This window comes from Oncorhynchus keta, chromosome 1, assembly GCF_023373465.1.
Source record: "Oncorhynchus keta strain PuntledgeMale-10-30-2019 chromosome 1, Oket_V2, whole genome shotgun sequence".
NCBI lineage: Eukaryota > Metazoa > Chordata > Actinopteri > Salmoniformes > Salmonidae > Oncorhynchus > Oncorhynchus keta.
Genome location: NC_068421.1, coordinates 76201955 through 76217696, shown reverse-complemented (window position 1 = coordinate 76217696; position 15742 = coordinate 76201955). Strand labels below are relative to the sequence as shown.

The 15742-nt window shown below is 42.9% G+C and overlaps 1 protein-coding gene across 9 annotated transcripts in view; it reads right to left on the bottom strand.

Moving 5' to 3' along the window:
- LOC118393206 (CMP-N-acetylneuraminate-beta-1,4-galactoside alpha-2,3-sialyltransferase-like) overlaps positions 1 to 15742 on the bottom strand; it is an 87893-nt gene that overhangs the window by 23110 nt on the left and 49041 nt on the right. For all 9 annotated transcript variants that reach the window (XM_035785657.2, XM_052461157.1, XM_052461166.1 and 6 more), the window contains 3 exons: positions 13282 to 13345; positions 12557 to 12652; positions 12107 to 12293 (listed from right to left, as the gene is read on the bottom strand). In XM_035785657.2, coding sequence (XP_035641550.1) covers positions 12107 to 12293; positions 12557 to 12652; positions 13282 to 13345 — 347 coding nt within the window. The remainder of the gene's footprint in view (positions 1 to 12106; positions 12294 to 12556; positions 12653 to 13281; positions 13346 to 15742) is intronic.

Here is a 15742-nt window from a genome sequence, read left to right as displayed (position 1 = left end):
GATACACTGTATATACAAAAGTATTTGGACACCCCTTCAAATGAGTGGATTTGGTTATTTCAGCGACACCCGTTGTTGACAGGTGTATAAAATCAGCCACAAACCATGCAATCTCCATAGAGAAACATTGACAGTAGAATGGTCTTACTCAAGAGCTCAGTGACTTTTAATGTGGCACCGTCATAGGATGCAACCTTTGCAACAGGTCAGTTCGTCAAATGTCTGCCCTGCAAGAGCTGACCCGGTCAACTGTAAGTGATGTTATTGTGAAGTGGAAATGTTTAGGAGCAACAACGACTCAGCAGTGAAGTGGTAGGCCACACAAGCTCACAGAACAGAACTACCGAGTGTGAAGCGCGTAAAAATAGTCTGTCCTCGGTTGCAGCACTCACTACCAAACTGCCTCTGGAAGCAACGTCAGCACAATAACTGTTCGTAGGGAGCTTCATGGAATGGTTTTCCATGGCTGAGCACCAGCACACAAACCTAAGATCACCATGTGCAATGCCAAGTGTCGGCTGGAGTAGTGTAAACCTCGCTGCCATTGGACTCTGGAGCAGTGGAAATGTGTTCTCTGGAGTGATGAATCACGCTTCACCACCTGGCAGTCTAACGGACCAATCTGGGTTTGGCGGATGCCAGGATAACACTACGGGCCAGTGTGTGGAATAAAGGTGGTGGAGTAAAGGTGGTCCAGAGTTTTTCTCCCTCTGATTGCACATTTAACATGCTGATAGAAATATGGTAGGCCAGCTACATATAATATATAATATATAAGCACCTAATGCAAACAGGCCCAATTTGTTTCTCAAACTCTCTTAGAACTGGGTGACATCGCAATATTATTGGTGGGTGATTTTAACCAGATTCTAGACAAGGATTTGGACAGGTCTCAGCCTAGAAATAGTCTGGAGAGTAAATCAGCAGCTGCAATAAGACTACCAGCTAGGGATTTAGGCTTAAATTATATTTCAAGCTCAATACACCCAGGTGGGAGGGACTATTATTTATTTCTCCCACCCACAATGTTTAAACTAGGATTGATTACTTCCTAATCTCACAGTTGCTAGTGGATATCTCTCTCAGGTCTACAATAGGTAATATAGTCATTTAGGACCATGCTCCAGTGTTCAGATGCCTTTCCCAGTTTTTACAGACTCCTAGGAGCTGCATATGGTGCTTGAACAGGACTCTGTTAAAATATAGCATATTCATCTAAATGAATAGTGATTAGATGTCTCTTTTTGAGCAAACTAACAAGAGATAGGAAAGTACTATCACAAATTGAGGGGGAGGATTATATCTTATGCTTCATTCAAGAAAAGGACTGCCAATCTCCACTCCACCGAACTACAATGTGAGCTTCAGCTGCTTGACACTTCATACTCCCAAAACAAGAGACACAACTATGTTAAACAAGAATATTGCTACTAAATATAAGCTTAATAGATTATATCATAAAAAAGCTTGATAATTCACTTTTCCACATTAATCAATCTTATTGGGAGATGGGTGAAAAACCTGACCGCTTGCTAACATACAGACTGAAGCAGCAAAACAGTAGGAACCATATAGCTGGCATACGGTTGTGTACAATTTCTACCTCGTCACAGCAGATAAATGAGGAGTTTAGAGGCTTCTACAACACCCTTTATATATCACAGAGCACCCTGGACAAACAAAAGTTTGATAGCTTTTTTGCAGACCTGAATTTACCACAACTCTCAGATAAGGATAGAGATGATTTCTATGCACCGCTTAAGGTTGAAGAGATCTCTCATGTTATCAATAATACGCCTTCTAACAAGTCTCCTGGGTTAGATGGCCTCCCTTCTGACTTTTATACAAAGTGTCAGACAATTATTACTCCAATTTTGATAGAGTTATGTAATGATGCATATAAAGTTGCATCTTTACTCTCTTCCATGCATACAGCAATTATCTATTTTATCCACAAAAAAGGGAAAGACCCACTTGATCCGAGTGGATATTAGCCGATTTCTCTTATTAATTATGATGAAAAGATCTTAGCAAAGGTGCATTCAAACAGATTGTCTACGCTCATTGGTAGTATCATCAACCTGGATCAGACTGGCTTTATCCCCCACCCTTATAGCTCAGATAACCTTAGAAGGCTGATCAACATATAGTGTGCTGGCCAGGACTCAAGCGCTCCACATTTACATTTACATTTAAGTCATTTAGCAGACGCTCTTATCCAGAGCGACTTACAAATTGGTGCATTCATCTTATGACATCCAGTAGAACAGTCACTTTACAATAGTGCATCTAAATCTTAAAGGGGGTGGGGGGGCTCCAAACAATTGCTTTGTCATTAGATGTTGCCAAGGCCTTTGACTGTGTGGAATGGGGCTACCTTTTTGAATCTCTTACATTATTCTTATGCCTACGTTTTAACAAATGGTCTCATATCAACTCTTTCCAGTTACATGTCGCTCTCGCTGCTGGTGATTCTCTGATCCATCTCTACGCAGACAACACCATTCTGTATACCTCTGGCCCTTCTTTGGACACCTCCAGATGAGCTTCAATGCCAAAGAACTCTCCTTCCGTGGCCTCCAACTGCTCTTAAATGCAAGTAAAACTAAATGCTTCAACCGATCACTGCCCGCACTTGCCCGCCCGTCCAGTATCACTACTCTGGACGGTTCTGACTTAGAACATGTGGACAACTACACATACCTAGGTGTCTGGCTAGACTGTAAACTCGCCTTCCAGACTCACATTAAATACTCTCCAATCCAAAATTAAATCTAGAATCGGCTTCCTATTTCATAACAAGCATCCTTCACTCATGCTGCCAAACATACTCTAGTAAAACTGAACATCCTACCGATCCTTGACTTCAGCGATGTCATTTACAAAATAGCCTCCAACACTCTTCTCAACAAATTGGATGTAGTCTATCACAGTGCAATCCGTTTTGTTACCAAAGCCCCATATATTACCCACCACTGCAACCTGTACACTCTCGTTGGCTGGCCATCGCTTCATACTCGTCGCCAAACCCACTGGCTCCAGGTCATCTACAAGTCTCTGCTAGGAAAAGCTCCACCTTACCTCAGCTCACTGGTCACCATAGCAGCACCCACCCGTAACACTCGCTCCAGCGGGTATATCTCATTGGTCACCCCCAAAGCCAATTCTTCCTCCTTTCAGTTCTCTGCTGCCAATGACTGGAACAAACTGCAAAATCTCTGAAGCTGGAGACTCTTACCTCCCTCACTAGCACCAGCTGTCAGAGCAGCTTACAGATCACTGCACATGTACATAGCCCATCTGTAAACAGCCCATCCAACTACCTTATCCCCATATTGTATTTATTTATTTATCTAGCTCCTTTTCACCCCAGTATCTCTACTTGCACATTCATCTTCTGCACATCTACCATTCCAGTGTTTAATTGCTATATTGTAATTACTTCGCCACCATGGCCTATTTATTGCCTTACCTCTCTTATCTTACCTCATTTGCACTCACTGTATATAGACTGTTCTTTTTTTCTACTGTATTTTTGACTGTATGTTTGTTTATTCCATGTGTAACTCTGTGTTGTTGTATGTGTCGAACTGCTGTGCTCTATCTTGGCCAGGTCACAGTTGTAAATGAGAACTTGTTCTCAACTAGCCTACCTGGTTAAATAAAGGTGAAATAAAATTAAAAAAATTAAAAAAATTAATCTTTGAGTGGCTTCCAGGCCACACTCTTTGAGTGGCCTCTGGGACCCCAGTTTTGATGCATTCTCACATATGTGTAATACAACTGTTAGCCCCAACCTGTTCAATGCCATTTTTGGGGTACTTTTCCGAGACCAGAATGCTACCATGCATCGCATTTGCCTCGCTGCTAGCTCGCCGCTAAGTCCTCTTTCACTGGAAGTCTGCAAAGCTGCCTTCCTTTATGCAGTGGGTTAAGGAAGTGATGTCATCTCTGTCTCTGGAGAAGGTCAGGTACACTGTGCTTGGGTCCCAACAGAAGTTTGACTTAACCTTGGCTCCATTAATACAATATGTGGAGAGCCTGTCTTTTACTTAGTGGAACTTGCATATTTTGGTAAGCTGTCATGTCTGTTTTAGTGGCCATTTGTGCTGATATGAATTTTATTGAACTTTTTCCATTGTTTTTGTTTATTTGACTGTTTTTCTGTTTGTTTCTGTCCTATTTAATTGCCTTTAATAGTATATCTTTGTATGATGCCTTGGTTGGTGGGTGGATTGGAGGGAGGGTGGATTAGAGGGTGGATTGGAGGGAGAGAGGGTGGATTGGAGGCTGGGGTGGGTGGATTGGAGGGAGGGAGGGAGGGAGGTTGGGTGGATTGGAGGGAGGGGTGGGTGGATTGGGGAGCGGGAGGAAGGGTGGATTGGAGGGAGGGGTGGGTGGATTGGAGGGAGGGAGGGTGGATTGGAGGGAGGGAGGGTGGATTGGAGGGAAGGGTGGGTGGGAGGGCAGGATGGATGGATGTAAGATTTAGGGGTTGAGGTTGTACTGTTTTTGTTCTCATATTGGAATGTATCTGAAGTCAGCTGTTAATGTAGTGTAGCAGTGGTGCTATTATTTATTTTAATTTAAAAAATGATATTGTTTTTGGGTGTGTCTGATATCATTATCTGGTTTTATATTATGTTTATAATAGTCTGTATTAGTCATTTCATGTCTTTTTTGTTGTTAATAAATTGTTCATTAAAATAATGAAGAAAGCATTACCCTGACGAGAGGTACCGAGAGGAGAGGGATAGGTCAGGGGCATTAAAAACACAGATGAAAAACCAGAAAAGCAAAAAGACCCTGCTGTATCAATATAACCCTGTCCATTAGGGTAATTAGCTAAGGCTCAAGGAGCATTCCTGACGGGCTGTGTAGGACCAGTTACTGGGATACCTGGCCTGGGACTGAGATGTGCTACCACACAACACAGTAGTCAGGTATGTTGGTCTTGCTGCAGTTAAAAACAACACATCGCTGGTATGTCACTTTAAATCACAACATCCATGTTTGGTACCTTTCCATTCCAGCCATTATAAAGAGCCCATCCTCCCTCCACCAGCTGCCACTGGTGTAAGATGTTAGCGTAGCATCATCACTCTGCTCCAGCTCCAGCTCTAAGCTTCTAACTGAAAGGCCAGCTGGTAATCCTGTGTAATGGGAACCATTTTGTTGTCTAACTGAGAAGGCAACCCAACACCTCCTCTCCACTCAACCCGTACTCACTCAGAGAGAAACAGCCAGTGGGATGGGAAACCCAACAGACCTATCTGGGTTCAAACAGGGTTCATTTTCTTTTAAATACTTATGCACTTGATTGAGCTTGCTCTGGCTGAAATGGAAACAATAGAATACTCCCAAAAGGGCAAACCCTCCCTGACCATCTGGCACTCCAGGCCAGGCAAAATCTCCAGGCCAGGCAAAATCAAACCAGTACTATTTGAACCCAGGTCTGTAACCCATCTGTACAGAGGAGGGGAGGGAGGATCAAATAGCTAGATACCTCATATGCATACAGTCACAGCAGTATTCTGTGAAACTGTACCAACCACACTGATGTGATAAATTCCCCCTTGGTTCAAAAGAATACTTTGCATATTAGCACAGGATGTGTCCCAAATGACACTCTATTCCCTATATAGGGCTCTTGTCAAAAGTAGTGCACAATAAAGGAAATAGGGTGTCATGTGGGATGCGCGCATTGTATTAAATGAGGCGCACTTTGACCCTGGAGAACACTGAGGCTAGAGTTGTACCCTTCTATGAGTAGGCCATGAGAGTAATTGGTGCTCTTCATAGTACAATGCAACCACTCAGTCCCTGCCTCTGTCTACACTACTGTTATCTATGTACAATCAGGCTACTGCCAGCCAACACTCTCCCTCATTCAGAACCACTGACAATTGTGTGTGTGTGTGTGTGTGTGTGTGTGTGTGTGTGTGTGTGTGTCTACTCGTCTGGTAATTGCAGCCTAGCAGTAGTATGAGTCGCAACTTGAGCTCCCTCCTTCTAAAAGCTTATGAATGAGGCTGGTCTCATAATGAATTTCTAAGAATTGAATCTTTAATACAACATTGTTTGTCTATTTTGACTGTGTAGTGGTAGAAGCGCTAGTGTAAAGCCTTACACATTTACTCCATATCCTCAGATTACTAACTCACACATTATACCAAAGACAGTACAGCATGAAGATAGGATGAAACTGTAGAAATCCCCAAGAATGTTTGTAGGCGATGTCATGGCGACGTTGACTAGCTAAGCTCACGCGCAGAAACAGGTCCCCGGGTCGAAAGGTCGTCTCACGCCAAACTGCACATGTGCAGGCCATCAAATCAAAGCCACTGCTTGTTTTGACGAAAATGAAAACGTGTCAGTTTCACACTTTCGTGAGGTTGGAGTAATAACATGTTCAACTCCTTAAGACATTGACTTGAATCTAGGTTGTGCACTTAGATTTATAGAAAATTAACTAACTAAAGAAGAATTTTTCACTTCTTTCATTTGCTTCTCAAATTCTGGCCTGGTCTGCTTGGTCTGTTTCTGGCGATGTTGCGCCTCAGGGTTTATAAACTGTGATTATACTGTGTACATGCCATACCGTGTGAAACTAATGTATACAGTAGTATCCAGGGCTATGTTACTTTGTCCTAATAAGATTCATTGAAAGACTTTACTACAGCTCCATACATGACAAGCAAATCTATTGTTATTATATTATGCCACCTCATACAAGTACTTGGGAGTATGGCTAGACGGTACACTGTCCTTCTCTCAGCACATATCAAAGCTGCAGGATAAAGTTAAATCTAGACTTGGTTTCCTGTATCATAATCGCTCCTCTTTCACCCCAGCTGCCAAACTAACCCTGATTCAGATGACCATCCTACCCATGCTAGATTAGGGAGATGTCATTTCTAGATCGGAAGGTAAGGGTGCTCTCGAGTGGCTAGATGTTCTTTACCATTCGGTCAACAGATTTGCCACCAATGCTCCTTATAGGACACATCACTGCACTCCTCTGTAAACTGGTCATCTCTGTATACCTGTCGCAAGACAGACTGGTTGATGCTTATTTATAAAACCCTCTTAGGCCTCACTCCCCCCTATCTGAGACACCTACAGCAGCCCCCATCCTCCACATACAACAGCTGTTCTGCCAGTCATATTCTGTTAAAGGTCCCCAAAGCACACACATCCCTGGGTCGCTCCTCTTTTCAGTTCGCTGCAGCTAGCGACTGGAACGAGCTGCAACAAAAACTCAAACTGGACAGTTTTATCTCCATCTCTTCATTCAAAGACTCAATCATGGACACTCTTACTGACAGTTGTGGCTGCTTCACGTGATGTAGTGTTGTCTCTACCCTTTTGCCCTTTGTGTTGTCTGTGCCTAACAATTTCTGTACCATGTTGTGCTACTACCATGTTGTGCTGCTGCCATGTTGTGTCGCTACTGTGTTGTTGTTATGTTGCTACCATACTGTGTTGTCATGTTTTGCTTCAATGCTGTGTTGTTGTCCTAGATCTCTCTTTATGTAGTGTTGTGGTGTCTCTCTTGTCGTGATGTGTGTTTTGTCCTACATTTTTAATCCCAGCCCACGTCCCCGCAGGAGGCCTTTTGTCTCTTGGTAGGCTGTCATTGTAAATACAAATGTGTTCTTATATGACTTTTCTAGTTAAATAAAGGTGAAATCAAAATGAATTAAAAAGAAAGGCTTTATGTGCGCATACATAAGTGACGTGTTTTCTTGAGACGCAAGGCCATTTAAAGACTCAATAAAGAAAGAGTAGAGGAATCGCAGTATGACTGTCATGACTAGCTGACTCAGAGTGTCTCTGTCTGTCTGTCTGTCTGTCTGTCTGTCTGTCTGTCTGTCTGTCTGTCCCCTCCCACCCACCCACCTGGCTGTCACTGGGTGAAAAGTCATCCAGACACGGACTCAGAGCACAGGACCACCCCAGTGATAGTCTTATTCATCTATCGTCTGTCTGTCTGTCTGTCTGTCTGTCTGTCTGTCTGTCTGTCTGTCTGTCTGTCTGTCTGTCTGTCGGCCTGTCGGCACTGGGCAGGCCAGGTGAGCCCAGGTCTCCTCTCACAGAGCTACTGTTGCTCTCTGATGTGCATCAGACCCCTGAATCCATTAGTCTGCCAGCCCACAGCCCTCTGAACCCTATACTCTCAGACCCCCCTCCTGTTCAAAGTGATCAGAGCAGGGACAGGAGGGAGTCTGTCTGTGGAGACCCTATACACATGGATGAAAAGCGTACTTCATTCCCCAATATGTTTATTTTATTTATGCCTACTTTCAGATACAATACTATACCATTTGAATCTGACCCATCCTTCTCTAAAGAATGGAGAATGAAGAGAGGAAGGTAGGGAGAATCAGGTTTGCTGAGTTTAACAACATGTCCCATGTGCTCTATTTCCATTCAACCATGAAGGAATGACCACAGTGACTGTAACCAGAGCTCGACATTTTTCTTCTCAGAGACCAAAAGCATATCAGTCCCAGCCCTCTAACCTTAACCTTAAAACCATGTCAGAGCCCAACCTTAGAACGCTGCTCTGACCTTCACTGGTCTGTAATAAAGAGTTAAATGAGAGGGAACCTATGGATTAAAATGTATTGTTATTATCACATTCATATTCATTTACAAGCAGGGTTTAAAGAGAGAGAGAAATTACACAATAACAATATCAACTCAAAGGTCATCTGTCCGCCCATTATCCTCATTGTACTCTTCCATCAGTCTGTCCTCCCGCCAGGCATTCTGAAAGCATAGCTTGCTCCAACAGTCTAATGAAGCTTGCTTGGGGCAAGCTGCTCATGTGTGGTAGGCTTGCAGAAACTTGAATGAATGACAGTAGGGCAGACTATCCTGTGGAGATTTCTGAAAGAATTCAGACCTCTTGACTTTTTCCACATTTTGATTTGTTACAGCCTTATTCTAAAATTGATTATATTGTTTTTTCACCTCATCAATCTACACACAATACCCCATAATGACAAAGCAAAAACAGGTTTTTTGAAATGTTTGCAAATGTATATATAAAAAAGGAAATATCACATTTACATAATTATTCAGACCCTTTACTTAGTGCTTTGTTGAAGCACCTTTGGCAGCAATTATAGCCTAGAGTTTTCTTGGGTATGATGCTACAAACCTGGCACACTTGTATTTGGGGAGTTTTCTGGCTGGGTTACTCAACGACATTCAGAGACTTGTCCCAAAGCCACTCCTGCATTGTCTTGGCTGTGTTCTTAGGGTCGTTGTCCTGTTGGAAGGTGAACCTTCACCCCAGTCTGAGGTCCTGAGAGCTCTGGAGCAGGTTTTCATCAAAGATCTCTCTGTACTTTGTTCCATTCATATTTCCCTCAATCCTGATTAGTCTCACAGTCCCTACCACTGAAAAACATCCCCACAGCATGATGCTGCCACCACCATGCCTCACCGTAGGGATGGTGCCAGGTTTCCTCCAGATGTGAGGCTTGTCATTCAGGCCAAAGAGTTCAATCTTGGTTTCAATTAGACCAGAGAATCTTGTTTCTCATGGTCTGAGTCCTTTAGGTTCCTATAGGCAAACTCCAAGCGAGCTGTCATGTGCCTTTTACTGAGGAGTGGCTCTGTCTGGCTACTCTAACATAATGGCCTGATTGGTAGAGTGATACAGAGATGGTTGTCCTTTTCCCATCTCCACAGAGGAACTCTGGAGTTCAGTCAGAGGGACCATCGGGTTCTTGGTCACCTCCCTCACCAAGGCCCTTCACCCCGATAGCTCAGTTTGGCCCAGCAACCAGCTCTAGGAAGAGTCTTGGTGGTTCCAAACATCCTCCATTTAAGAATGATGGAGGCCACTGTGTTTGTGGGGACCTTCATTTACATTTACATTTAAGTCATTTACCTTCAATGCTGCAGAAATGTTTTGGTACAGATCTGTGCCTTGACGTAATCCTGTCTCGGAGCCCTAAGGACAATTCCTTCGACCTCATGGCTTGGTTTTTGCTCTAACATGCACTGTCAACTGTGGGACCTAATATACACTGGTGTGTGCCTTTTCAAATCATGTCCAATCAAATGAATTTACCACAGGTAGACTCCAATCAAGTTGTAGAAACATCTAAATGGAAACAGGATGCACCTCAGCTCAATTTAGAGTTCCATAGCGAAGGGTCTGAATATTTATATAAATAAGGTATTTCTGTTTTCTATTTTTAATACAATTGCAATCATTTCGAAAAACCTGATTTCGCTTTGTCATTATGGGGTATTGTGTGTAGATTAATGAGGATTTTTTTTTTTTTATACATTTTTGAATAAAGCTGTAATGTAACAAAATGTGGATAAGGGGTCGGAATACTTTCCAAATGCACTGTACTTCCCACACAAGTATCTTTCTCCCCCCCCTCCTCTCTCTTTCTCTCTGAACAGCAAGTGCAAACCGTAATGCATGTAGACTTGAGGAGACCAGAGGTAAAAGCTCTGTTTTCTTAGCGAGCACAACTCAAGGGTATTCAGGTATATTAGCTAGCTAGGGGATTGAGCTTCTTTCAGTGGCCATGTTCCCTAAGAAAGCCTCTCCTAATCCTGATAAACATCCCCTCAAAGCTGTCATAACCTGAGTATACGGAGCAGCACTATCCAATACTAAATTACTGTGTGTGAAAACAAAAAGCAAATTCTCTAGAGCTAAATTTAAACTGGTCACGTATGTCAACAAAATCCCCAAAATCTAATCAACTTTTATTTGTCATGTATCAAATACAACAGGTGTAGACTTTACCGTGAAATACTTGCTTACAAGCCCTTTCCAACGATGCAGAATTTAGAAATAATAATAAAATAAGTAACACAAGGAATTAAATAAAATACACAAGAATTGTGCTATATATAGGGAGTACTAGATCAATGTGCAGAGGTACAAGGTATTTGAGGGAGATACTGTATGTACATGAAAGCAGGGTAATCAGGGTAATCAGGGTAATCAGGCATCAGGATAGATAATAATACAACAACAAAACAACTATAATGTTTCTAGTTTCTCACTTTTAGCAGAGCTGGGGGAGTAGAGTTACAGGGCATACACACTGTCCTTGAGGTAAACTTACTGCTGTAACGGCAGCAGCCTCTGCTATGTACTATAAGATACTGGGCTTTAACAATGGAGCCCAGATGTATGCAACAAAGCACCTTCGTTACTATTGTCAGATAAGAGACAGAGAGAGAGACTCTCCTTAAAGAGATAAGGAGTTATTCACTCTTAGAGACATGCCAATTAACTACATCATTAAGTGTCTGTCCCTCACCTGAGAGTAGAACTATACACTACCTGTAGCACAAAAGAAAGGGACTGCCCTTCAATGGTCTTAAGTTATAAGCTAAGCCTGAATAAAAATACATCCACTCTGTTAGTCTATAGTACTGGCTCACACTATGTCCAATTGGTGATTGTCTCACAGACTGACAACATGCAGCACGCTGGCACTTGTCCTCTAATGTGTCCATTCCTCCACACAGCATACATATTCCTCAAACAAGTGGTATAATGACACATTATTCTCCAGTCACAACAAGTTCTGAGTTCCAAAGTGAGAATATAAGCCTACTATTATCTAGTATTATCCAATTGAATTAAACAGTGTGGTAAAGATGGGTAAATGTCTTCCACTTATCGTCACACGGGGTCTGATTTGATGCCATTTCTTAACCCTGATATTTCCTGGGCACAGTGCGACACCATAGTTTACACAGGACAAACAGGTGCATATGGCTTGGTAAAGTTAGTCCAGGGATTCTCTCTGAAGTCTACCGTAACTTCCCACTGCCCTCTACTGGTTAGCCTGGTTAACCAAACATTGCATTTCCAGAACATTAGTAGGGGCGCTCTGTGATGGTTAAAATGGCAAGTTTCCCAAACATTGACAGAGCTCTCCAGGGAAGTTCCCATCCGGTGGCTATAATGTCTTCTCTATACATTAGGACTCAATTCGAACGTTATTTAACATTATATGAACGTTGCCTGTTTGCTGGGTTAATATTACAAGCCTGGCTTGCCTTGGTTCGGCTCAACTCAGTAGTGTGAAAAAGGGCTCATTTCCCTTACCAGCCTCTCCTTAAAGATTATGGACCGCAGCCATTTGAAGTCGAGAGCTTTGAAGGCAGAGAGGACGAAGAGGGAGTCCTGTTCGTAGCGTTCAGTCTTCTGGATGGCTCCCTCTGGGTAGGTGATACGCATGGTGGTCTTGGAGCCCACATCCTTTTCATAGCCAGACACTGGAGCCTCGTTCAACCTGCAACACACACAGGGGGACTGGGATTATGAATCGATAAACACAGGGTTCTCACAATCACATAACCTGGGCTCTTTCTCAATTTGTCTTTCCTCAATTCCTCGCATCCTCTCTCTTTGCCTCCTTCTCAAAACATATCGGAGGGAAGGAACTTTGGATGTTCTCTTCTAGAGATTTTGAGAAGGAGGTGAGGAGAGAGGATGGAAGGAATCTAGGGAAGATTATTTAAGAATCCTAGTGTTAATTAATGTGCCTTAACTGACCTTGCAATCACATCGTACTCATCAATCTTCACACCCATAGACTTGTTGGCCAGAATACCACCATTTCCCATGATGATGCACTTCTTACAACTCTGACTAGAAGAGCAGGGAAAAAACAGCAGAAACACAAGTTCTGAGGTTTGTGAAGTGAGAACATACCAAGTACTGCACAGTGATTCATTTGATTCTGATATGATATGTAGTTGAGCTTTCGCTATTGGGTCTTATGTTTTAGAGAATGTGACCTATGTTTAGTCTGAGTTCTACATTCCATGTGGAAAAATAAACACATTCTCAATTTCCTTAGTTGATGAAATCAGGTCTGCAGATTCTAGTGGCTGTGGAAAGAACCAAGACCTAAAAAGACAGAACACTGGCCAGAAGTGAAATTATAAAACTACCAAAACAGCTGCCTGCTGCCTGTGTGATTATAATTCATTAATCCTTATGTTGGAAGTAAAATTACTCAGCAAAGTGTCCTGGATTGGAAAAACATATTTCTAGCCTGGTCCCGGATCTGTTTGTGCTTTCTAGCCAACTCATATGTAATGGTTGTTTTGGCCATAGGAGTTGGCAAGACAGCACAAACAGATCTGGGACCAGACAATAGCTTTTCTGAGACAGCTCCAGAGTTTTCTGAATGTCCTGGCATAAACCCTTTTAAACTCCCCTAGACATCCCCATTGTTGTAATAGACCTGTTATGGTGCTTGAGGTGTGACATACCTGTCCAGCTCCTCTCCCAGACCATAGCTCTTCGTTGCTGTCAGAATATTATCTATGATCTTTTCTGAGGAGAGAAGAGGAGAAAAACACAGCATCTGAGTGGAAGATGAAAGTCCTGTAATACAGAGGCTCTCAACACATAAATCCCACCCTGCATCATCACCTCAGCAGAGAGACCAAGGTAGTGTTGTAAACCTGATGGACTTGAACACTTTGATAAACGAACCAGGGAATGAAGCCAGAGGAGAGGCTGGGTGGGCTGACAGAGGGGAGGTGAACACTTCTTCATGTTATACAACCATCAGAGATATCTGGGTGGCCAGGCAGGCAGTCCAGGACAGAGAGGTAAGAGCAGGGCCTCATGCAGAGCATGTACACCTCCTGGGTCGGAGCAGAGAAGCGCTGAGTCCCAAATGGCACCCTATTCCCTATACAGCACACTACTTTTACCCAGAGCCCTATGGGTCAAAAGTAATGCACTATATAGGGGAAAGGGTGCAATTTAGGACGCAACAATACAGTATACAGCTTAAGATACTGAGAGGGAAAACGACAGGGCACGAAGAAATCCCCGGTTAGAGGAAGGTCATTTTTAAACAAGCACATTCTCCAGGCTGATGCGGGCAACAATCCTTGGACCTCAGGGAATGAGGTTACATCACGACACCTCTGGAATCTTAGATGCTCTGGTTCTTTCAATACAACTCTATATAAATGGCTATTTATCTAGACTGTTATTCAAGGAAGAAAAAAAGTGTAGAGTAAAGAATAACTTCAATCTGGATGTTTTCTATGCAATTGATGAGGGTAAATACACGTGCCCTATAATTCTGGGGATCAGGATGAAAATGATTGGGAAAACAGATGTAAGCTCTGAAACGCTGGACCATTTAACACGAGACGAAAGTCCACACGATTTGACTGTATAGCCTAGCAGTTGCGTGCTATTCAGGATTATTGACATTCAACTAAATTGCCAGGGCATTAAATTGTCATTAGATACTGTTTCTCAGATACAATGGAGATCATAAGATGGAATCGTACTCCCACATGACCCAAGGATGACATTTTAGTCAGACATAATGGAATAATGGAATCATAGAGTTATGGAATCAGACCTTTTCATTTGTCATGAGTTATTTTTGAACTTTTATGGATTCAGTCCATAAAAACGGAGTCCCTATTTGACACATGATTTAAATGAATAACACATTTCCGTGACACAATCTACGATAGAATAATTAAGGGTCGCTCAGAAGCTGTCAACAGCATTGTTGTGGAGACAGTTACATCTTCGTCCAAAATTTCTTGGATATCTGTAGTGTGACTAACACTGATAGGGCTACTTCTCAAATCGCACCCCTTTCCCTATATAGTGCACTGCTATTGAGTAGTGCACTATATAGGGAATAGGGTGCCATTTGGGACGCATTCGAGCTGTTGACTACTGCGGTGATATCCCAGATACAAACAGACTAGATCAATCAGGATGGATGGAATCAGTTGAAAAGATTGTCTCTCCTTCCAGCCAAACCACACAGCTGATATCAGATGAGAGGGCTAAGCTACCATATCACCATCTGTAAGGGAGGGGGACCTAGGCTGGGCACATTCCAGAACAAAACAAATCTCTGACAATGAAGGACTCCAATCAGATCTACCAACCGATCAACATCAAAAGAAGGGCTTACGTATGACCTTAATAACCTATGTTCAGTGTGATCCCACAAACGTACCTATTTATTTAACTAGGCAAGTCAGCTAAGAACAAATTCTTATTTACAATGACGGCCTACCCCCGGACGACGCTGGGACAATTGTGTGCCGCCCTATGGGACTCCCAATCATGGCCGGTTGTGATACAGCTTAGAATCTAACTAAGGTCTAAAGTGACGCCTTTAGCACTGAGATGCAGTGCCTTAGACCGCGGCGCCACCCGGGAGCCCTACTACTGAGCCTCAGAACAGAAAATGCCCAGGACGTGTTAGTTGGATGGGAGAAGAGAGTCTGTGTTGGTTGGGCTTCCTGGTTCAGATCAGCCATGAGCATGAGGGCAGGCAGTCAGGCCACAAATACCTCACTGATTATTACTGATTAACACATTTAAATGAGAATAACCTGTATAAATAAAGGTTCAATTAAATAAAACTGATTAGCTGATGCTGTTTTGAAGACAAGGCTACATACTGTAGCGACTCATTACACCATTAGCATGTGTTTGGGTGGGATACTTGCGGTGTGAGGATCAAAAGCCTGGGATTGGGTGGTAATCAGGGCCTGTGACTGGTAGGCAGAAGGATGTGACGGTCAGACAGTGGTGCTTGCTGTGTTGGTGCTTCTCAATGCTACTGCCAAAGGGCAGGACATTGATGGACACAGTTCTCAGAGTCACAGATTTCTACGAGAACGCTAGCTAGCTTTCACCCTTCCTCTGATACCTAGAACCATGAACATCAAGACA